Source organism: Phyllostomus hastatus, unplaced genomic scaffold (genome assembly GCF_019186645.2).
Source record: "Phyllostomus hastatus isolate PE091 unplaced genomic scaffold, TTU_PhHast_1.1 phas_contig_34, whole genome shotgun sequence".
NCBI lineage: Eukaryota > Metazoa > Chordata > Mammalia > Chiroptera > Phyllostomidae > Phyllostomus > Phyllostomus hastatus.
The window spans coordinates 53951195-53977154 of NW_025333857.1; the positions used below are offsets into that span (position 1 = coordinate 53951195).

Sequence of the window (25960 nt, forward strand, 5' to 3'; positions counted from 1 at the left end):
TAGGAGAATAGACGTGCAATTAACTATTGAGACAAATCTCATCCCCACATCTACCATAATAATCTATAGCCTAGGCAAGCAATTTAACTTCTCTGAATCTCACTTTTCTATTTATTGTAAGGACTAAATATACCAGCTCATTCATCCATACTTTATAGCACTTCTCACACTCTAGAGAAAGGGTCTTAATCTGAAAAACCAAAGAGCCAGAGGAATAAGGAGAGTTCAACTATAACCATGTTTGCTGTGGTATAGTAGGTCACCAGGAAGATGTAGTCTAGCCATTAGAAGAAATGAAAAGTTAAACACTAATGATGAACATTTCATGTGATGCTGTAAACGGTGTGATTTTTTATCCAAATATTATAGGTAATATTCTTGCAGTATATGAGGAAGGCAGAGCAAGAATTACAACTGCATCCACATTTTAGGGAAGAAACAATCCTTTAAAACTGCTGAAAGGAGGAGTAAGTTGGGAGAAAGAGAATGAAGGCATGGATACATAGACTCGCCAAGATCACAAAAGGGGAAGCCTCCAGAACCTTAAAAGGAAATATCCTAACTCTAAGAAAGGAAATTGGAGATACGGGACTGTAGGGAACCAACTGATTTGTTTTAAATTTGACAAATGTGACTCAGCTTTGTATGGAAAACCAACAGGAGTAAAGTGGCAGGCAGGAGCCAGAACTTCAAACTGGGTTTTCTCCTGGGAACCAGGCCTAGAAAATGCAGCCAGACTGTTATGGCTTGCTCTTGCTAAAACTCCCTCACCCTGGTCTGAAACATACATGTGTATTGCCTGTCTTCAAGGTAATCTCCAAAGCTTGTGTCAATTTTCCCAAGGACATAGCATATTCAGCTGCCCATCTTTCCCCTCTGCATTTGTTATTTTCATTTCCTTGGTTGTACCTAATATATAGAAAATAACATTCTATGTAATAGATCATTAATCCTTCTTTGATGTAAGACCCGAGAGAAACAATAAAAGCCTGTCCAGGCAAGGGTCAGGGTGCTCTCCCCTTAAGACAGTGGCCAAGCCACTCCACCCTTGAGAGAAGTGACTGCAGGACTTTCCTCTTAAGAGACTATCTGTACTGTCCCTTTTGCTCCACAGGACTCCTGTAGTCTGTGTGCATTGGTTCTCGTCCTCAGCCACAACACACAGACTCTGCTGGCTGGAGTCTGCCACAATGGGCATTGGCGATACCAGGGATATTAATGTGCAGAAGAGAGACTGTGGCTCAGTTGGGTCAGGAATGGCTCCTTGTAGGGCAGCTGGAGAGACACCACTGTTAAGGCCAAAGGTGTCATAGGATCAGTAGGACCATAAACAAAAATAAAAGAGCAATCATTTTATGGAGCCCAGAGAGAAAATTCTCATGGCTATCTCTGGATAACACCCATGAGGTTTCCCAGAGAAATGGGAAAAGGAAGGAAGAGCCCTCCTCCCTGTTGCAGATGGATTAAAGTCACTGCTTCAGTGACTAAGGTTTCATGGAGCTCAGGGAAGGGAACACGTTAAGCATCACTTCAGTTGCAGATACACTTAATTCTCATGAAACCCTTAAGATATACATAATTTTACATAATAAGGAATGTGGAGTCCTCAAAAGTTATACAAAATGCCCTGGGTCACACAGATAGGAGATGGCACAGGGGAGATTGGAGCACAATTAAACAGACTCCAAAATTCACACATTTCCCATCACCACGTCACATATGTCATTTTTGACTGCTGAAAGACCTTCCTATTCATCTCTTCAGCAAATAGACAAAGAATGATTTGCAGCTTTATGTGACTTCTGATAGAGGAGAACACAATGGGTCCAAAAAGGCCAATCGGCCTAGGAGGACACCATTTCTTTTCTGCTTCTTATCTCGTAACCTGGTAATCTCCTCCCACAGGAACACAAAACACAGTCTGATATTTATAACTAAGCAGAGAACTACATCTCAAAGGACATCATTAAAAGTTGACTGACCTACTTGTCTCTGATATCAAGGTACAAATAAGTTACATAGGGACAGGATCCCATGTGCTTGCAACAGTCTGAAGTCAAGCTTGTTAAAGTGAACTTGTAACTTTTTAACAACACTCTTCCCTCCACAAGTTTTCTGGAGGGAATCCAGGATTTTCCTAGGAGAGTCAATTCTCCACCTTAGTTGCCAACAAAACACAAAAGTAAAGAATGTATGAGGTCATCACATGGAAATTCTGAAAGTGCAATCTGTTTATTCTGTGAATAGAAAGCAGCTCCCTGTGCACTTGCCATCACCATGCCATTCATAAAGTGTAATTACACAGGGTAAATAAGACATTCTAGTGAAAACATTGAGTGGACAGTCTTGATAAACTGGTGGGAAGGGGATAATCTAACATGTACATTCTCTTTAGTCAAAAAGAATTCAAGAGATAGCCACAGTCCTCACCCCTTCACCTTGATTACACTCAACTTGTTTTGCTCAAGTACATTAATGGCACAGCAGTGAAGATACTTGAGTTTCTGACTTCCAAAAGACATAAAATCATGCAGATAGTCCATTTGCATTCTAGGAAATCAATTGAAGGCCCATCTAATTAATGTTGTCATTTTTAAAAAATCATTACAGTTGTTTGGAGGTAGAATACTCTTACTTTTAAAGCAGAGAGGCCTTCTTTTCTCCCATATTCACATAAGCCCAGGACAACCATGGCTCAGGACATTACAAAGGAGAATCTTAACTAGGATTCCTCCTATCCAGAGTAAACTTCAATCAGTATTAAGACTTTTTTTTTCTAACTCTGAATTTAAATAATGCATAATGACATTTAAATATAGTTCAGATCAGGTGCTCAGCACAAGGCCAGTAAGGTAATTAATGGCAAGTAAACAAAAATGGTGATAACTAGTCATACTAATTAGCACACCTTTGTAATAGGACTGTTCATCACATCAATTCAAAATCACTGTGAAATAATCATCACCCTCAAAGAGCAATTGATTCTACTATGGTTCTTTTGGAGGCAGTGAACAAACTATTTGTTCATCTGCATCTAAATATGGGAACATTTATTGCAGAAATTTTAATATATTGTTGCCCAAGGTTTCTAATAGTAGCTATGTGATCAGATATCTTTAAGCTGAGTCATTAAGAATATATTTGTACTGATTATAACACAAATGTAAGTAAGGGCACGAAGGCTGATTAAACCACTTTATCTTTTTTGAGATTTTTTATGATTGCAATCTAATTTTAGAGGACTCAGATTTGAAATGTCTCAAATAAATATGTCATCTTAAACATTACCTAGAACTTATTGCAATTAAAAATCTATCTGTCCTTTTGGCATCTGGCAGCACTGGACATAGACATGTGTGGTGAGAAGGAAACTGGGCCAGACTGATCTGCCAACTCCTGTGTTCCTGTGATACCTTGTTCTTTACCCACCATCAAACCACACAAAGTTCCAAGAAAGTAGGATAAGCTACCCTAGTCTTGGCTACAAATGAAATACCCAAAGATGATCATGGGAATTACACCCTCAATCCTTGAGAGTATAAGCTCTGCTTCTTCCAAATATTTTCTACTTTGTTTTATAAGAACCTGTGAAACATGAGAGTCAGACAGAGCATATTTTCACGTCTTGAGAAAATAAATATTATCTAGAATATAGTCCTCACAAGACATCAAGTTGTGGTCATTTCCCAGTTTACTCTAAGTGTGAAACTTGTCCCTAACAAAAGACAATATGCAAAAAAGTATTCAACAAATAAGGCACAGGCAACAACAAATCACAACAGAAGCACAGCTGGGGAAACATATTAAACTATAAGCAGAGTGGTGGTGATATGTTCTGTATCACATTTTAAGGTGATCCATCATGCTGCTGTTTGAAGAATGTATTGAAGGAAGGCAGAGTGAAAGCCGAGAGACCAGCAGGAAGCTGTTACAGAAATGCCATTTTAAGCAGGAGCTCATGACTTGTCAGAGCTGTACACTACTCAGCTTGGTGTTTCCCACAGCTCTTTGGAATACCAATGTGCCTGCTGAGTTAAGTTGACTTGAATACATATATCCAGAAAAATAAGACTCCTCTAATTTAGATGGAATTATCTTAAAGACTTGCCAAGGCTTTGTATAATCAAATTCAATAAGTTATATAATGTTGTCTCATACAGGCAAACAGTATTTTCTTCAAGTCATTAAGGAACAGACTATATTCTTTGGTGGCAGTGATTCATTTTGATACTCTTCTTACTGATTTTTATAGCTTCATATTGAAGCATAATGATTAAGTCTTTTTTTTACCAGAACAAACTGAGATTATTTATATCATTAACAGTAGGCAAACTATACTCAGACTCACTGATTTGTAATTAAATATAATAATGCTAACTCTCTTTCATGGAGTGCCTATCAAATACCAACAACCAAGTACTCTTGGCAACAAGTACTCTTTATCACATAACAACCCTGTCCACATCTGTAAATACTTGAAAAGATGCCAAGAAAAAGGAGAATATGGAGAATATACTTATTTTTTGTTGTTTGAAATGGAAAGATGAGTTGCATACAAAGAGTTATGCATATAAAGAATATTCTAAAAATGAGAATTGTCCTAACATAACCTGAGTGGCCTCATGAAGTGCTCTAACCATCACTGGGTTTGGGAGCAGAAATAAGATGAATGTCAACCATACTTAGATGTGTTTCTGTCATTTCATAAGTGTTACAAATAGGTTAAGTAAAAGATAAAGATGATTTCCAGCTCTAAGTTCCAATAATTTAGAATGTGACTATTTTACTGGTCTAAGTGTATAAGAGTTTACATTTACCAAGATATCAAAGTTTCCTGTCATTATTTTTTTAAAAAAGGTTTCCAAATTCTTGTTCTTTCTCTTCTAGTTCTGACATGCCCATGATGCAAATGTTGGTATGCTTGAAGTCATCCCAGAGGCTCCATACACTATCCTCATTTTGGGGGGATTCTTTTTTCCCCTTGCTGTTCTGAAGGAAATAGACATAATAAGTCCAGGAAGTACAGAGAGTCCCAGACAAGATAAACCTCAAGAGGCCCACACCAAGACACACCATAACTAAACTATCAAAGGTTAAATACAAAGAGAATCTTAAAAGCAGCATGAGAAAAACAGTTAACTACAAGGGAGCTCCCACAAGACTGTCAGATTTCTCAAAAGAAACTTTTCAGGCAAGACATATTTAAAATGATGAAAAGCAAGGACTTACAACAAAAATTACTCTACACAACAGCATTGTCATTTAGAACAGAAGGACAGTTAAAGAGCTTCCCTGACAAGAAAGCTAAAGTTCATCACCACCACATTAAAGAATGGACTTCTTGAAAAAGAAGAACAACAACAACAAGAACAAGAAGAAAGAGAAGGAGAAAGAGAAGAAGAAGGCAATAAATACATATCTATCAACAATTGAATCTAAAAACAAAATTAACAAACAAGCAGGACAGAAACAAAAATATAGATACAGAGAACATTCTAATGGTTGTCAGATGGGAGGGAGGTCAGGGGGATGGGTAAAAAAGGTGAAAGGATTCTGAAGCACAAATCGGTAGTTACAGAACAATCATGGGGATGTAAGTACTGTATAGAAAATAGAGTAGCCAAAGAGCATATATACATGATCCAAGGACATGGACAACAGTGTGGGGATTGCCTGAGGGAGTGGTGGGGATGTGTGGAGAGAGAGGGACAAGGGGAAAAATGAGACAACTATAATAGCACAAACAATAAGATTTTTAAAGTATTTCTAATAAATTAAAATTAATCAATTTTAAAATTTAGAAGAATGTACACTTAATTATTTTTATCTCCACTTTCATATGGATGGAACAAAAAATCAAATCACAGAAGAAAATACATTCATATTTTTAGTGATTATATGAAAATCTTACCTCAATGGAAATTAAGATAACATGTCAAAAGTAAGGAGGGAATTCACAAGTTGGAAAAGTATTTGCAAAAATATTAGAGTACAAAGTGTATTGAGGGCTTATGCAAATTAAAAGGAAAACTATCCAAATACCAAGAGATAGTTAAGCAAAGGATTGTTAAGCAAGGGATGTGGATAGGCAACAAAAGAGTAAATAAATACGTGTATAAGTAACAAATAAAGATGGAAGAAATGTTCAAATTGACAATCATAGACATGATTGTTAATCACTAAAACAAAGTAATGTTTTACCCAAATAGAAAAGAAAAAAACCTTCTCTGCTTCTAGAAAAAATACAACATTGGGCAAATACATTGATAATAGTGTAAAGTATTAGTTTGGGGACAGTTATTTTACATGGGTACTAAGAATTCTCTCAGTTCACATCCTTCTGTTTTATAATCCTATCTGTAGAAATTTACCTTATTTCCAGTAGAAGTAAAGCAGATAGTGTGATACATACAGAGTAACAGTCACTTTATCAAAATCTCAAAAAATTAGAAATAAATTAAAATATCCAATAATATTAAAATTGCAGGGTAGATTTATAGCAATCACACTTTATGAAATACTTTTCCATCATAAAAAGGGATATTACAAGGACTATGAAAATCACAAAAATTATTGCTATAAAATGGCACATACTAATTAAAATGTATCTGTACAATGATTAAACTGGCTAAAGAAAAATCATATGTGTTGTAAAATTAGCAAAATTATATAAGATTACAAGCTATGAAACAGGTGAAATGACTTATTTAGGATACAGGGGCATTGATGCAGTATTATATTGGAATAAAAAGATAAATTCCTGAAAGACAAATATTATATGATGTACATCATTATATGTGGAATCTACAAAAGCTGAATTTAAGGAAACAGAGAGTAGTGGTGGTTTCTGGGGCTGGAGGAGGAGTAAATGAGTGATGGTGGTCAGATAGTACAAACTTCCAGTTATAAGATTAGTAAGTCTTGGAGACCAAATGTACAGCATGGTGACTATACTTAATATGTATTGCAAACTAGCAAGTTGCTAAGAGAGTAGATTTAAAGTGTTCTCACCACACGCACAAAAAAGCAACAATGTGAGATGATGTGTGGTGTTCACTAAGCTTAATTATGGTAATTATTCTGCAGTATGTACATACATCAAATCACCATGTTGAATAGTGTAAACTTATCATTACATAATATAAATTATATCTCAATAAAGCTGTGGGGGACAAATTCTTGGGGAAGTTTAACTTTTCTCAGAACTTTTGGACATATTCTAATTCCAGGCCCAACTTATACTGAAGTCATAAGTCATAATATGTGATGAATACTCCAAGAAATGTATGGGAGATTTTCTTTAAGTCAAGGTAATTGGGCCTTTGCAATGTGCAGAAGTAAAGTCTTTGTCTGTAGGGAATCCTGAATTTCTGACTCACAGCCTTAGGGACTGAAGAAGATTGTAAAAATACGTGCTCAATTGACTGCCAAAAGAAGTCCAGTCTCTTTCAAGTAGGTGTCAACTTTAGGGCAAGTGATGTAAAACTAGAGTTGCATCATTGATCCTTATTTTTAATATGTTTTATTTCCTTGACACCTCTTAAAAAGATTCAACATTGCCTAACTATGGCGATTCTATCCCATATATTTCCACCCCTAAGGAAGGAGAAGCAACCATCTCTAAAATTGAGAAATTTCTGGTCTCACCTGAAAAATGCAAATAAAATTTAAATTCCTGTGGACTTTTCCTATTACTTAATAGAGTGGATGGTGTGGATGACTTTAAAAGCCCAGTCACAAGGTAAGATAAAGAGATTTTTATTAAAATTATTTCAAAAGAAAAACATTTTGACAACAGATATAAAGATTTTGAGTACAGGTGATGCTTGTTAGTAGGATTTTGAAAATCACATATATACACATATATTTATAGGCATAAATATATACATATATTTAAATACATATGTGTAAAGGAAAAAATGCAAATACATAGACATCATTTTCAAGACCAGAATATTATTTGAATTTATATGTTAATCACAAAATAGTTTATGGAAGAGACTAGGGAGAAAGTCAAAGGTGCTTGCAACATTAACAGACCCTCATAAATAATAGGCCAATGACTACTATATTCAACTATCCAATTCACTAAAATCTTAAGTAAAAATTATCTGCAGCAAGAGCCCATGGTGATTTATATAATATTCAGACATAAAATATGTTCAGTAAGAGTTCAAAAACACATGTAGTGAAAGGTGTTTAGGGGAAAATAGGATTAGAAACAAAAGTATGTAACAGAGGGCAGAAGTAATTACAGCTGTTAGTCTGAATCCCAGGAGGTGAAGCCAAAAGAAAACATTAAAAATGCTTGCATTTTCATTTATTACAAATCAAATTCCACTACCCCCTGCCTTAATTCTCTCCATACTAGTCATGAAAGGAGTTTGGGACATGTTTTCATTGGAATTCATTGTTGTGATACATGTCTTCATAAGAGGAAGACAATGTCTTCAATGTTTTCAAAAGAGGTAAATGTACTTTCTGTCTCATTTGAAAATCTGCCATACATTTCTTGGAGTATTGATCAAATATTTATGACTTCAATATAAATTGGGCCTGGAATTAGAATATGTCCAAAAGTTCTGAGAAAAGTTAAACTTCCCCAAGAATTTGTCCTCCACAGCTTTACTGAGATATAATTTATATTATGTAATGATAAATTTACAGTATTCAACATGATTTGATGTATATACATACTGCATAATTCCCAAATGAATTCTTGATGAAAGTTAATTGTATATGATAAAGTATAATTTTATTTAAAAAATTTATAAATAGTAAACATTGAGGCATAGAGGGGGAAATGGAGATTAGGGGTCATAGAAATAAGGGTTTAAATTTGCTAACCATAAGATATTTATATTGTACTTAACCTTTGAAATCTCAGATTAATTTCCTCATAGTTAAAATAGTAAGAATAATATTTGGGTTACTTTGAAGACTAAATGATAAAAATTATATAAAGTGCATCATACTAGGACCTCACATGTCAATCATTCTTCTTTCATTGAGCTAAAATAGTACACCTTTCCTTGTAGTATATAAATCAAAGATTAGAGTTTTTAAAATCTATAAATTGAGAGTTGGCAAGTCCATTAATCTTTGTGCAGTATCATGAATGGACTGAATTAATCATTTTAAAAGAGTTGGAGAGGATAATAGGATTATTTCCTATAGGGAGAATTTAGAGTACAGATGGCATAAGTTTTTCATTGAAAAATCTTAGCACTTTAAAAGTTAGATCTTTAAGTAGCTAAGTCAATCAAACAAAACAAAAGGGAAAACACAGAAAGTTAGGGGTCCTTCTACAAAGTTAGAGTTTGACTTCTGAGTTGGATAGGAAAAAAGTCACAAACTTTCCTAGGTCCATTCCAACACTGTAACTTCATGTCTGGACCTGCATGAAGTCCCAAAGCATTGAACCAGAGTGGTGATTTCTTATAAAAGACCAGGGCTTGGAAGAGAGGAATTAGAGGGTGGCTAGGATCCAGGCCATTCAGTCTTTACAAACAAGAATTTCATCTTCTAGCAACAAATCTGTTCTAGAAATCAATGGTCTGCAATCTTTTTATAATATATGATTAAGTCAAGAACTCAAGTTGTTTATGTTGGTGTACCTCCTAAAACAATAGACATTCTTACAGGAGGATTTTGAGGGTAAGGATTATAAATGCTCTGGGTCCACCAGAAACAGTGGGTTCCCACTGATACCTGGACACCAACACAACTTGGGCTCACTGTGTAGCCTCTAGATACCTAAGACAATTGGTGTATAATTTATATTGTTTTAATATTTTTCCTGAGTTAATCTTCCTAATACATTGGATAACTACTTCAGTGTTTTTTTATTTTATATTACAATTTTTCTTCATGCACATCTATTTTAGAAATTTGGATAAGTCAGAAAAACAGATAAAAGGTCTGTAAGGTAACCACTAATGTATTGGATATGTCTTTCCAACCTTCGTATTCTGTCTTGATTATCTGGGTGGAGGTTTTGGTTTTGCAAACAATGCTGTGACATCATGTTCATATTTACACAAATTCCCCACAAATGTCATATTAATAAGTATACAATAACCCATAAAATAAGTGTACTATAATTATTTAACAATCACCTTAGTGTTAGCCAAAAATGAAATACTGTTTTACAAAAATAATATCCAGTAATGACAAAGAACTAGGAAAAATTGAATTATCTAATATACAGATCTCATGGAAAGTAATTTATTAGAAATTATCAAGAATCTTAAAACTGTTCATTCCATTGTTCCCAGGAATACATATAGGGAAGTAAACATAAGTGGGAAAAATATTTCAGACACAATGATATTCAACAAAGTGTTTGTTGAGTGCTTCTTAAAAGTTACACTACCACTACAAGAGTAATGAAAATAACTTCTTTTATACTGCCCATTTAAAAGAATTAAAGCAGATTGGTGGTTTCTCTTCTAAAGGCTTGTAAGTGATTTTTTCCCCAGCAACTATCTCAGGGTTGTTAGAAGTCCAAATGCACACCATAATTATTATCTGCAACTTCCAAACAGGAATCAATTTTTAGGAGATGTTTTTAGAAAAGAAAAAGAGAGGACATTTAACCTAATTCTCATCTTTCCTGGAAAAAATTCAGTACAGACCCCAAATGGTTGATGTTCTTTCACATCCTCTATATTATTCCCACATTCAGAGTAGGTTGATATACACACGTACAGGTAATCAATTCACATCTTTCATACTCAATTCATGTATATCCTGGTCTACTCAAGCCTTTCTACCCTCTTTGTAATGTGTGTCTACAAATCAGGGTACAGTTTGAATTGCATGGGAATTCTCCTTTCCATAGCCAACAAATACATAAACATTCTATTATGCTGATTAACATGTCTCACAATTATAAACTAGAATTTTCATAGACAGCAACATGATATGGTGGCAAATGACTCTCACAAAGAGAAATGGCAAATCCTACACCAGAAACACAGCCATTAGTTAAAAATAGTAAGTAGAAACTAATCCATTGAACTTTTTTTTAATCCTCACCTAAGGATGTGTTTTCTGATGTGTGAGAGAGAGACATCAATCAGTTGCTTCCTGTATCTGCCCTGACTAGGAATCAAACCCACAACCTTTTGGTGCATGGCACCACACTTCAACCAACTGAGACAACCAGACAGGGCTCTCTAGAGATATTTTCAAAGCTTCAAAGCTAGGTAGAATACCTTGAGGATGAAGGAGGTGTTTCCAAAATTATGTTTTATAATTTTACTATCAAGAAGAAGGCCAACTACTAATATCTATTCTTTAATTTTTTTCAAATTAAAGTCATTTGTTCCATGCTTTATGGTACATAACTCAGATACTTGAGCTAACCTCCAATTCCTGGTCTGAAAAAATATTGATCCTAATTAAAAACTCAACAAATGACAGAGGGGTGATTTTTACATGGGCAGGAATAAAAAGCAGGCTCTTTTGTATGCACTTTGGTTATTTGATTATCTAAAATCTAAAGGATACAAAATTTCTTGCTATATACTTACACAGAAGTCTCACCTCCAACTCACAAAATGTTCAGTTTTGCATTGTCTACTTTTCAATTCAATTTGACAAACAATCAAAGCACCAATGGTGCTCTCCAAAGGTTTTGAAAAAATATGGTCTAAAAGGCCTTACTATTCATGTGAATTCTGTAGAGAAGCAGCATCAACAGCATCTGGGAACTTGTTAATAAATGAAGATCTTCAAATCCACATCAGACCCACTGACTCAGAATCTTTTACACAGATTCTCTATGTGATTCATCTGTTTACTAAAATTTGGAAATATTCCACTAGACAAGTGGTTCGGTTCCTCAGTTGCACATGAGGATCATCTGGAGAGCACTATTAAAAATATATGACTGATTCCTACCCTTAGACAACTTGCATAATTTTGGGACAGCAATCAGCATGTAATTAAAAAAGGAGGTGGGGTAAAGTAAGAAAATGCAGATTTCAGTGGTACATTTTTATATATATATTTCACTTATTATCTTTTCATATAAATTTCCTCTTTGAATTTTATTTCCTTAGGGAAAATATTGTGGTGATAAAATACATATGATGTGTGAACCCTATTTGTAAAGTATAAAACCCTAAACCAGTGGGATGGTTAATGAGTGGCATGGTATAAAATCAAATAAATATATATTTTAACACATTATGAATGTTCTTTTCAAAATAATAATATTTAAAGTGTGTTCCATGGGTTCACTGAATCAGAAATGACAGCCATTTATTTCAAAATGCATTATAACCTCAGGAATGGAATACAGAAGACACCTGTAGTTTTAATAAGCAACCAATGTAATTATCATATGCCTTCAATCTTCTTCCTTACAAGCTAGAAGGGGAATTTGTAAAGCTAAATTCAAAACTGTTACCACCATTCTGGCTAGTGCTGATTCACTTGATGCCCCTCCTACAACAATCTCCTGCTTCACATCTTAATACTCTACAGACTCATTACATTAACATGCAGTTTTCTCTTTTGGATTAGTCCAGGTATAAAATAATCAAATGGAAAGGACCAACTGGACAGAGATTGAGTTCATTCTGCTGGGACTCTCTGAGTATCCAAGAGTTGAGAAGGTCCTTTTTTGTGGTGTGCTTGGTGATGTACCTGGTGATCCTCCTGGGGAACAGCACCTTGGTCATCCTGACTCTCCTGGATTCCTGCCTCCACATACCCATGTACTTCTTCCTTGGTAATCTTTCCTTCCTAGACATTTGGTATACATCCTCCTTTATCCCCTCAATGTTGATACACTTCCTGTCAAGGAAAAAAACCATCTCCTTCACTAGATGTGTTGTTCAGATGTCTGTCTCCTACATTATGGGGTCCACAGAGTGTGTGCTCCTAGCAGTGATGGCATATGATCGGTTTGTGGCCATTTGCAAGCCTCTGAGATACCCCATCATCATGAGCAAGGCACTGTGCATTCAGATGGCTGCTCTCTCCTGGGTAATGGGCGTTTTCAACTCATTAACAGAAACTATTCTTGCAATACGATTGCCCTTCTGTGGAAAAAATGTCATTAATCATTTTCTTTGTGAAATGTTGGCCTTTGTCAAGCTGGCTTGCACAGATATCTCCTTGAATGAGATTACTATCATGTTGGGTAATGTAATATTTGTGTTTTTTCCATTGCTGTTGATTTGTATCTCCTACATTTTCATCCTTTCTACTGTACTAAGAATCAACTCAGCAGAAGGAAGGAAAAAGGCCTTTTCCACCTGCTCAGCCCACATAACAGTGGTGACTGTGTTTTATGGGACAATCCTTTTCATATATATGAATCCAAAGTCCAAAGATTCTGCTTTTAACAAACTCGCTGCCCTTTTCTATGGAGTAGTCACCCCCATGCTCAACCCTATCATCTACAGTCTGAGGAATAAGGAGGTGCATGGAGCTATGAGAAAACTGATGAGTAGACACTGGTTCTGGAGGAAAGGATAAGAAACTTAATCTTTGGGTTCACTCAAAAATAAGCTCAAATATTGGAGCCAAGTTTTTTTTAATATAACTGCAACAAGAGAAATAAAATTCCTAGGTAGATACACAGAATTTCGGAGTTGGGAATAAATTTCAAGATAATAATCTAACTTTATCTTTTTAGGAAAATGACACAAAAACATAGAGACAATTGGTCTAAGAAGGAAGATTAAACTTTTAAAAGCAAGAAAAATTAAATTAAGTTTTTCCAAGTAAATCCAATACATAAGTCTAAACAATGAGAAAACATGTATTTTTCATTCCCCTTTTTGAGAGAACTATTTCATTCATGTTTTTCTGTTTGCTTATTGTTCATTTTTGTTTTACTCTGACACTTGATTTGGCCCTCACCTAAATTTTCATGTACTTTTGCCCTTTTTCTATTCCTACCCATTTTTCTGCCACCCCCTGTACATATTCTGTGCTTCACTCACTATGTAGTTATTCAATTGCATCAGGTCCTTTCACACCTAAGGTCAATAGCATATGCCATTTCATTCCCATTATCACATTTCCCTTTCTATGGTGACATCTCAGCATGCTCACTAAAGACAATACAAGCATTATATTTTCTGAAAATCCTTCCAAAATTTACCCAGAATTAGTTATGCCCTCCTCTATACTGCCTTGAACTTTATCTCTTTCATAGCAATTTTCCTTTCACTTTAATCATTTGTTAACTTCTAAAAATCTCCCCTAAGGGCAGAATTCACTGTTCTCTTTATGAAGTTCTTCATGTCCTCTTTATGAAATTCAATGTAAAATTGATTAAAAACAGTAGGCAGTAATTAACCATTCAACTAATTAATTAAAAATTTAAAAAAAGAGTAAAACACAGTCTGAGTACTTGGTATAATACAGGGAATAAGAAAACTTGAATTTATGTATTATTTAATTTATCCAATGACAAATCCAAGAGCTAATTTTAAAGACAGATAAAAGATTGAGTAAAACATAGTGAAGAGGTCATTTGGTCTGGATAAGAAAAAGTCATATTGGTGTATATTATCCTCTAATAAGCAACTGTTAAGGAAAAATACATCAAGTGTATAAATCCTTAAAAACACTGACAATTGCACTTTTTCAGAAGCAATAGTAGACTCATTATAAATATTTCCTTTTGCAAAAACTCTCTTTGAAATGTCAAATGAAGAATAGTATATAGTTGTATTTTTGTATAATATCATATCACATATTTCTGTGATATATAGTTGAACTGCCTGGTACAATGTCACAGCCTGAGCTGGATAAACAGAGCATCCTATGCTCAAGTGCCACCTGGCAAAGCTTTTAGTAACCCAACAGTGTGCCGGAGGGCACCTGTGCTTATTCTGCCCAGCATGATGTTCTGAAGCCCTTATGCAGGAAGTGGAATGTCAATGTGGAAGGGAGGCCCAGTGCAGGTTGATGGAACACAAGCAGAATGAAGAGGATGTCCACAGAGCAATTGGCCAGCGCAGGTTGACAGAGCCCAAGCAGGATGAAAGAGGCCTACACAAAGAGGCAGAATATGGATCCCAGCACCTGGTTGAGGATCACATCTGTAAAGGAAGGCTGCCTAGTAGAAGATATCAGAACACACGTAGCACAAGGTAAACCTTGAAAAGCCAGGGGAAGGAGTGGGGCAGGAGGCCCTGAATTAATCATCAGGGCCTAAATGGGTGAGAAAGGCCTCCACAGGCTGATAATTCAGAGCATGGGTGTCCAAGTCTAAGAGGGCTGAGGAGAAAATAAAGACCTCCATGGTGTGAGAAGAGCATACCTGAGGAGGGGGGAAATAGTCAAGTGAGTCAGATGGATTAGCCTCACACAGGCACCCTTAAAGTGAGACAACCTTGCCTGAAGTATTAGGTCTCAATCAACTTAAAAGAATATTAGTGTAGGAACAGTGGGTTGTAGAGAGTAACGTGAAGCAAAAGAAATGGGAGGTCAGTTATTTACAGTGGATAAAACAAGTAACAATTAAACATATTGAGACCAGTTTTCTCACTACCACAGAAGAAGTGACAAATATGGAAAGACAAGAAACTACGATAGAATAAATGATATGGTGTTGGATTAGAATTGGAAACTGTGAACTCATGGCTTTCAACATGTATAGATAGACTGATACGCACGTACATGTGGAAAGATTTAGACAAATGTATAGATGTAGATATATGTATAAAATTAACATGGATGTAAATGTTTGTAAATGTGTGTGTGTGTGTGTATACAGATGTACATACAACTTCATACATTTATTCCCCAAATATGCTCACTGACAGGGCCTGGGAGCAATGGTATGTGAGGAATTATTATTATTATTGTAATTATTATTATATCTGGTACCATAACTTAATTTCTAAAACAGTTTTGCACTAAAAAGGAACCAGATCTGATTCTAGGAATAATGTAGAGAAAAATCTTGATTTTGAAAGACATGTACTTTGGGTGTAAAATTCTAGATAGACAGTTTTTTCTTTCAGTACTTTAATGATATTGCTCCATTGCCTCTGGTTTGTACTATCGAAGGGAAGTCTTATCATGCTTAGAAAGGAACACAGAACTTTTTCAGAACCACAATCTATCTTTTTCTTTCTTTCTTTTCTTAAAGCAACTTAATTATCATGTGCCTTGATTGGTTTTCTTCCTTTCTTATTCTCTTGATTTTTGAATTTCCATCTCTGTATAGTTATTGTTTTCACCAAATGTAGAAAATGTCCATCATTATTTTTTAAGTATTCTTCTGTCAATATTTTCTCTTCTTGGCCTTCTGTTACTTGTGTAACAGACCACTTCAGCTGTCTCACAGCAGCTAATGGTCTAGTCACTTTTTTTAGTTTTTTTATTCTCTGTGTTTCATTTTTAAGTTACTATTGCTCTGATTCCAAGTTTACTAACCTTTTCTTCTGCAGAGTCCAGTTATTTAATTCCACCTAAATGTATTAGGTACACTCCTGTTCAATGTAGTCTTCATTTCTAGATCTTAGATTTTGCCTTTTTTAAAAATCTTCCATATCTCTAAAGTAATCTATGCCTCAAATGACATGAATGAGTTTTTATCTATCTTCTTGACTCTATGGGATATAGTCATAATAACTTTTTAATGCCTTGTCTAGTAATTCTATCAGTCATTTATGTGTCTGTTGTGTGTGTGCGTGCGTGTGCTAGTATTATACCTCCAGTGGTTTTTATGTCTGTTTTTTAAACTTCTTTTTTTTCAGCTTTATTGATATATGATTAACAAATAAAATTGTATCCATTTAGGTTGCACAATGTGACTTCTTTATACGTGTACAATGTGTTGATTTTATTTTCAGCCTTGTGTGAGCTCTAAAAATCATTTCTTTCAATCCTCTTAAATGATTCTTTCCTAGGACTCAGTTAGTTTCCTCATATACTTGCACTAATCAGTACTCAGTTGAAGATTCAACAGCCATCCCCTTAGATCTCCAGAACTCTTCTTCTCTGTAGCTTTCTCCTCTTCAGTATTTTGTTTTTGAAAACTAGCTGCCTTGTTCTCCCTGGATTCTCAACTCCATCCCCTAAACTAATACCGATTCCACACAAGTTCCTCTCTCTATTGCATTACCTAAAAACTTACTCAAGGAAGTAAGCTGGGAAAATTATGGGGCCCAATTAATTTGCTTCTCATTTCTCAGGGCTCATTGCCCTATGTTGCTTGATGTCTGATACCTTAAAATCAGTTTTTCATATTTTCTCTATTTTGTTTTATTGTTACAGGAAGAAAGGTAAATCTGGTCCTTGTTACTTCATGTTGTTCAGAAGCAGACATCTAAATCCTTACCACTTTGATGTTCTACCCCCAGAAACGGGAAAAGCACAATTCCAGGGTGCATATCTATGGAGTAAAGCTGGAAAAACAACAAACAGTTATATTGGGGTATTTTTTGCTTAATCCCTAAGTACTGCCATAGTGATAGGCTTAGACTTGTAATACACTAACAGGTGTTGCTCAATACATTTGAGATCACAGGTAAATTCAAACTACCTGAAGCTAGAGTCTAGCCATGAAAAAGGGATCAAAAACTGTATCAAAGGGATAAGTCCATCATCCCTATTTCATAGGAGAGGATATTGGATATGGATGTTTAAGAAATTGACTAAAATCACTCAGCTTATACAGAACATCCAAATTGCAATTCTTCACTCCAGATCACAAGTGTACTGTTTTTCCCCTATATCATAGCTCTGACCATTCACAGGAAAACATAGGCAATCACTTTATAGACATTTGTCCTAAACTTCTCCCTAGAGTACATCATCCACATCTAGGGCTCAGTTTTCTTCTCTGGACTTTGCAATGTATTGCTTTAGTCCTGACTTCTCTTCTTGACTTCCCTAATCTCTTCACCCAGAAGTCTGGCCATCACTACATAGTCAACCAGTCAACCAGCTGACTGCCTTATTTTCATGAAGTGATCATCTTTAAGCCTCTCCTCTCATCTAACCAATGGTTGCATCAGACTTCTTTACTTAGATCCATGGAGTCATCTTTGGTGACTATCTATCTGAGAAATCCTCCAATCCAGTCCTACAACCCTATAATTCCTATATTCATCCTGTCTTTCCCGTCCCATTGTTTCACTAGTCTTCATTGTCTCCATGGGTGCTGTTGCAATGGGCTTCTAACTCATTCTTAATCAATCCTTCACACTGTCACAAAACCAGTCTTTCTAACCAAACGTTTAATATGATTATGTCAGACAAGTGGGAGAAAATCTGCACTGACTTTCCATTTTCTACCAAGACCAATATACAAGATTATTGAAAATCTGCCCTCATTAAACCATTTCACCTTCATCTCTTAAATGAATGGCAACAGTCTTGAAATAATCTCTCTAAGCCCTTGCCTTTGATAACAAAAATTGAGGCAACTGGGTATGGGTTTGGGATTTATTTTCTCATTTGGTTGTTGCAAACAACCTCATGATACAGGCATTGCTGTGTCCATTTTCCAAATGAAGTAACCAAAGCACAGAGAGGTCATACTCAGTTTTCCTAGGTCACGTAGCTAGGAAGTAGAAAAGTAGGAATTCAATCCTGAGTTCTTTGGTTGTAAAGACCATGGTTTTCCATAATACCACCTCACTACTCCTGTGGCAGCAGTTACTATATTGATAGGTATTGATGTTTTAAGTGAGAAATAGAATTTTTTCCACAAGTTTTTACCTCTTCAACAGGAGTATGTAGATCTTTAGGTAGAATAATATGCTTCTTGATGTTCATTGAGAATCAGGTTATCATATACCTTATTTTATTGTGCTAATGAGGATTCAATGGAAAGGATGATGAACAGGATTTTTTGAGTTATTATCCATTCCCATTCACATCTCTCCTTCCTTTGTTCACACACCTTTTTATTTGCTATGATATGCCCCTTCATCTTCAATGGGGCAATGCCCCATATTGCATCTGCAATTCAGTGTAGTCTATGTGTTAACATTAAAAAGTATTGATTATTTTATATGGAATCTACCAATCTCTCCTTTTCATTGTGAAATGGAAATAAAAGAGAATGCTAACACTACCATGCTATTTAATGTATTAAAATAATATATGAAATATAGAAATACCCAATCATAGGCAATAAAAGAATAAGAGATCCCTGGTAATCAGGTATGTGTGCTACTGAAGTTGATTCAAATCAGGCAGAGCAATTCACAAGACCAATGCCTGTCATCCTATCAAAAACTTTAGGAGGTCTTCACAAAGTGAAGGCATCATCATAAACTTATATATGTTTTGTGAACTCAGGCTCAGAAAAGTATCCATTTGGACTTAGTAAACCCACGGCCAGATAACAGAACAATTTAAAGGGAATGAAAGCTTTACTTAGGAAGGCTCCATATAGAAATAGAGGTTTGTGAGGCTTGGATGCTTTCTATCTACTTATGCAGAGATCATATTCACCCTGCCTTTCTGCAGGGAGTGAAGGCGAAATCTCTGAGGGTAAAATGAGTACCTATGACTAGTTGTATTAATCAGCTTGAACTCATGTTAGCTGTGTTAGCTGTTGCTTATATTTACTGCTACTCTCCTACCTATTACTTCCACTCCCTCCCCTTTCCTTTACACTTTCAATGGCCACAGGTCATTGCCTTCAAGGATTATCATGGGATAACAATTGGTCAGTTCCTTGACCCCAGTATATCTACCTGTACTGAAGTTGTTACACTTTAGACAGAATAGATATATTCTGAGACAATATTCTCACATGCCCTAAAGTTAATCCAAGTTCTTTTCTTGTATCTTCTACACCAATGGGCAGCCTTTAACCTGGATCTAAATCATCACAACAACTGTACTGACTCTCATGACAACTCCATGATAAAGAGCAAATAAATATTGCACATTAACCCCACACTTAATCATCGAGCCCAGAGGAGAATTACAAACACTATAAATGCTGCTGAGTGTACATTTTTAAATTCCTCATATATTGTGTTTACATAATATTTATATAATAAGATATATTCATATGTTTTAATAATTTATATCAATTTAGTGAATTTGGGGTATTATACATTCTATAATACAGATACCGTCTTTTTAAGTGCTAATGTGTCCCTATACACCTGTGGATTTAAGAAAACAGCTGTCAGGAAAAGGCACAGTTAAAAGAAAGAGTACTAGTAGTTTCACTGATACAGTCTGCAGCTTCCCTGAATTTACAAAATAATGTCAGCAGCATGAAGCCAACAGCATACGGCCAAACTCTCTAATACTGTTTTTCCTGCCTGGCACCACTCTCTACTCACTGCTATTCAGGATGTATTTGTGCAGACTTTTTGCATTTGTACACAGACATTCACATCACATACATCTGTCTGCATGCACAAACATATCAACACATGTAAAACACAGCCACACATTTAACAAATATGAAGTGATTTCCATTAAATGTAACCTCTGTTGAAAAGAGGTTGTATTCATGTGCTAACTGCCTGAACAAAATTCCAGAGTTTGAGTGGCTTAAGTAACAAAAATTTATTTGCTCTTAGTTCTGGAGGCCAGAAGTCCAAAATTAAGGCGTGGGTAGGCTGGATTTCTTCTGAGGCCTCTCCTTGGCTTGCAGATGACTGCCTCCTCACTCTGTCCTTTCCTCTGTGTGTGAGCACCCCTGGTAAATCGAAGCATGTTGTAGTTTCTTCTTATGATGACACAACTCAGATTACATGCGGGCCCCCAACAACAGCCTCATTTTAATTTGATCACCTTTCTAAAGACTGTATCTCCAAGTAAAGACACACTCTGTGGTGCTGGGAGGTCAGCACTTCAACCTAAGAGTTCCAGGGAGAAACAAGTCAGCCTGAAATAGAACTTAACCATAAATTAACTTTTAAAAATCTAGACTTATTATATTTGTATATTACATCTCTACCACCTTGCATATCCCTTGTATTAACTTTTAATGTTTATTTTAAAGGTACATTCATATTGTGCAACTCAGAACAAAACTTGAGACTTCAAAGCATGAGACCTATTGGTATAAGATACCATATATAAACTTATATGCAATGTATCTATATTATCTTCGAGTTTCAGAGGTTGGTCAAGGAAGAGACTTAGGAAATCCACACCTCATTTAACATGAGTGTCTTCGCCCACTATCCCAAAGTTCTGGTATACACCAAACACTAAACACCCCTTAACGTTTATTGATATTATTTGCTACTGTGAAAGAGAAGAGTACAAAGAGGGTTCTTAATCAGTAGTTTTTTCACAGCCACTTTCACCTCTTTGTTTCGTAGACTGTAAATGAGAGGATTCAACATGGGAGTTAATCCAGCATATACCAAAGCCATAAATTTATCTATTTCTTGTGAATTGACAGCTGAGGGCTTCAAGTACATGGAGAGAGCCGTCCCATAGAACAAAACCACCACAGTTAGGTGGGCTGCACACGTAGAAAAGGCTTTGCTTCGACCCTCCCCTGAGGTGATTCTTAGGATGTTGGTGAGGATAAACGCATAAGAGATACAAATTAGAAGCATCGGCATAGGAAGAAGAAGTATGCTGACCACCAGCATGATTAACTGCACTTTGGAAGTGTCTACACAAACCAGTTTCAAGACAGCCAGAATTTCACAAGTGAAATGATTGATAATGTTATTTCCACAGAGAGACAGATGCAGCACAGACATAGTTTCCACCAGGGACGTGAGGCAGCCTGTCACCCAGGAGCCAGCTGCAATCTGCACACAAACCCTCTTGTTCATGATGGTGGGGTACCTCAAGGGCTTGCAGATGGCCACATATCGGTCATATGCCATCATGGACAGGAGCACACACTCAGTGGAGCCCATGGCAAGAGAGAAATACATTTGAGAGGCACATCCTGAGAATGAGATGGTGTTTTTGCCTGACACAAAGTTGGCCAGCATTGGAGTGAGAGCAGAAGAGGTGTACCAGATGTCCAGAAAGGAGAGGTTGCTGAGGAAGAAATACATGGGTGTGTGTAGGCGGGAATCCAGGATGGTGATGCAGATCAGAACGATGTTACCCAACAAGGTGACCAGGTACATCAGCAAGCACAGAACAAATATGATGATTTCAACATTGGAGTAGTGAGTAAATCCCAGAAAAACAAAATTTGAAATGACTGTCAAGTTTGTCTTGACCATGTTATTCCTTCTTGTTCATCTGCCATAATGAATAAAAATATCATTGTGTGTACTTAAAAATTTAAACTCTACCAACTGATAAGGGGTTTTTGTTAGGGGTACTTTAAAAGAACCAATATTCTAGCAATACCATTTCATTATTCATCCATTCATTCAACATTTATTGAATATGCTACAAGTCACTGAAGATCCAAAGCTGCTCCCAGGCAACTCATAATAAAATATGAGTAGAGGAATAATGGTGGAGAGGGGAAGGGACTAGTCAAAGAACATGTATGAATGACCCATGGGCATGGACAACAGTGTGGAAATTGATTGTGGGAGTGAGGGGTTGGAAGGATAGAGGAGGGAAAAGTGGAAAAAGTTGGGACAACTGTAATATAATAACAATAAAAAATGATTAAAAAAGAGAAAAACAACAGGCCTAGAGAGAAAAAGAAAAGCAGAAGTTTAGTTGTTGAGCTAGGGAATATTTTAACAAGAATTTGCCTTCTTAATATCTTCTGTTATTTATAAAGATGAAGTGACAATTCAAAAAAAATGAGACACAGTCAAGTAAATAAACAATTATAGTAAAATTATATAAGTATGTCCCAAGGTACTAGGTAAATATGAAGTAAGAATCCTAACTCTATGTTGGGGGCAATTCACAGTAAGAGACTTTGAGAATTAGTTTAATAAAAAAAATGTATTGGACCTACTCAAGTTAAGGATCAGGGGAGGTTTTCCAGGCAAAGAAATTTTTTATAAAAGCTGCAAAAAGAAAATATTTGGTAGCACTTCATGAAACCGCAAATTATGTAATATAACAGATGGATACACCGCACCCTGAAAAATATAAGTAGAAGATACACAAGACTCCAGTCACTATAACACTAACTGGTTTCTGACTTTAAGAAGGCACTTTTTAACGTGGAATAATCATGAACTTGGGCTTTCTTAGAAAATCTCTTTCAAAGTAAGCATTTTATAATGCAAATCAAATTACTTGCAATAGATCTCACAATTCATCACACATGGCACTATGTTTAAAAACTACTGTCCTACAAGGTAGAGTTCAGATGAAATCAATCTCAAACACACAAGCCTCACATTTTCATCATTGCCTACTTCTCCAACCTCATCTCCCAAGACTCCATATTCTAGTTTCAAACAAATAGCCTGTGGTTCCTCATACTTACGATGCCATTTTATATATTTTGTGGCTTTTATTTACAGTTTGTTCACTTAGAGTTGTCCTTCATTCCCAGCTCCAATCTGTTTTTCTTGAATATTTTATCCAGCCATTAAAACTGTTTGCCATTGTCTCAAGTACACTTAGTTATGTGTACACACTTACGTTACCCAAATATATCACACTGACCCACAGTCAGATGTGCACAACCACTGACTCAAGAGCTTATTCCCCACAATACTACCAAAGTAATAATGCACATTTAATATTTTTCATGACACAATGCTGCCTTGAACATGGTAAGTTTTTGATACACGTTAAAATAAGTACATTTTCACTATAGTTCTGTGTCAACATAAAAGCCTGATTTCTCATCCTGTCATCTACATTTGAAATCTTATCTGCAACATTAAAAAAACAAGTTGACATAAGAAATATAGATCTTTAAATATTTGATACACAGTGATGGGGTCAAAACAATGACCACTTGACTCCCAGAGGAGGTAGAAATGTTTTCCAATCACTCTCTGTAGGCAGCTAGAGCACTAGCCTCAGAGTGTCAGGTTTGGGCTCTAAATCCAACCATGCTACTTACCAGTATACAAAATTAGGCAAATCACTTGACCTCTTTGCAACTTGGTTTTCTAACCTATACAACAAGGATGATCATTCCTATCTTTTGCAGATGTCAGAGATCTAGGTCAACTTCTTTTAAATTCTCCTCCCACTACAATTCCACGGCTTCTCTAAAATTTTCCAGAGTCACAAAGGGTTTAGGTTGCACAGTCTCCCTGCTTTCCAGAAACATAACTGCCTGTGTGCTCCTCCAGTCCTGGCCCACATTGATTCACAGGAAATAAATTTGCACCTCTTTAGTATCTAGTAAACTTTCAACCCCCAGTCCATAGGTGAATATGAACCCTTTAGTGATTATTTCCAGGAGGGTGAATGTTAGACATGTCTGGTCTCTGATGTCCACTGACCAGAGCTCAAGTTCATTTTTGTCAGCACACACCCTCTATTTCAACTGAGGGTTTCTCAGTGGGTCTTCACCCAGACAGCATCCAGTCCTCTTGCTCTACCTCTGGCTCCTATCTCCCCTCTCCTTTCACATCTCTCCACCACTCTCTTGTCCTCCCTTTCAGAAACAAAACAATGAAGGCTTCTCTCATGCATATTCAATCCCTACTCATTCCCTTACCCATATCTTACATGTTCTCCAGTCTCACCTATCCCACTTTTTATTTAGATATTTTTTATCTTTATCTGAAAATTCTTCTGATAACAGTGCTAAAATAATTTGATGGTTTCCTAAAAATTCCCCCTTTTTCAAATGTCAGGGCCAGAATAGACTCAGAGAATTTATAATCAAGCCCTCTCACTTTGAAGTTGGCAGATGGCTGGAGAAGTTTAATGCAATGTCTGAGGTGAAGGGCATAACAGTGCTAAAAATTCTATAACAATACTGGGTGCAGCAAAAGTAGGTTCACAGTGGTTCATGTGGAAAATGAAACAATAATTAACAAATAACAACACAAGGACAGACTGTATCGCACACTCACAACTGCAAACGCGCCTTTGCCCCACCCTGTGTATCATGACTTATTTCTTCAACTCAACATTTTCCTTCCAACTGGTACTTCTTTTTAAATAAACCTCTCTGTTCCGGTTTCCTGGCCTAACTGAGACCTGTCAGTAAGTTCTGCTAATCTGAGAATACAATCAGAGGTGCACAATGTCTGCTTCCATTTACCTTAGAATGTAGGATGAACATGTTCCTTTTGGCTAATGTACGTTTCAATGTTTAGGGTTAGTTGTCTTCAGCCAGTCCTTCTTATGAATCTGGTACAGTTCTCAAAAGAGTAAAAGATTCTGAATTTTAAATTACAATAATACCTTATGAAAACTATATTAAACTCAGTTGTGAAGAGGCATTTTTATTCAGAAGTTTGCAGTGAAAACCAACATAGATGGTCTTAGTTTGCAAAAAATCAATTCAACTCTTGCCTAATTCAAAGTCTCAACATGCATAGCTCCTATTAATAAAAATTTTAAAAATAACAAGAGAAATCATGACATGAAGATTTGTTCTGCTACAATCACCACCTATGATCTGCTCAAAAAAACTTCCAAAGGGTTACCCCTGGAACTAAGACTAATAAAGTCTCTTGTTGCCCTTAGGGGCCTTCCAATTCCCTTAACAGTTTTAATGTTTTGATTCAGAAACATAAAGTTAATACATTTCCTATTTCTCAAAGGTATGCTTCTCCAAGTTACATTAACTAATTCAGGACCCCAAAATATTAGGCAAATTTTTAAAATTATTTCAAGTCATTTGGCCCAGTAAAAGACCTGACTTGAAAAGCATTTGAGAGCAATGAGGAAAAAGGCTGGCAACTGTCACTGAACAGCAATCAAAAAGAAAAGAAAACAAAAGCATTTGAGTAAGCAGAACTAGAGAAAACTATTTGCCTATTCTATTCATTCTGTAGATTGCCCAGGAATCATACAGCAAATATTGCAATTAATAGCACTGTGGAAATGCCTTCCCATATGACCTTTGAGCTTATACAGTGATCTATTTATTTTGAGAAATATCTAAAAATAACTCAGTTATCTGAGTAAT

General features: G+C 36.0%; 1 protein-coding gene and 1 pseudogene across 1 annotated transcript; one reads left to right on the plus strand and one right to left on the minus strand.

The window, feature by feature from the left end:
• The first annotated feature begins 12554 nt into the window (after positions 1-12554).
• On the plus strand, positions 12555-13494 carry LOC123819612 (annotated as a pseudogene).
• A 7706-nt stretch (positions 13495-21200) lies between these two features.
• On the minus strand, positions 21201-22160 carry LOC123819613 (olfactory receptor 13F1-like). Its single transcript, XM_045840009.1, has one exon. The coding sequence runs from the start codon at positions 22158-22160 to the stop codon at positions 21201-21203; it is 960 nt and encodes a 319-aa protein (XP_045695965.1).
• Positions 22161-25960: the final 3800 nt, after the last annotated feature.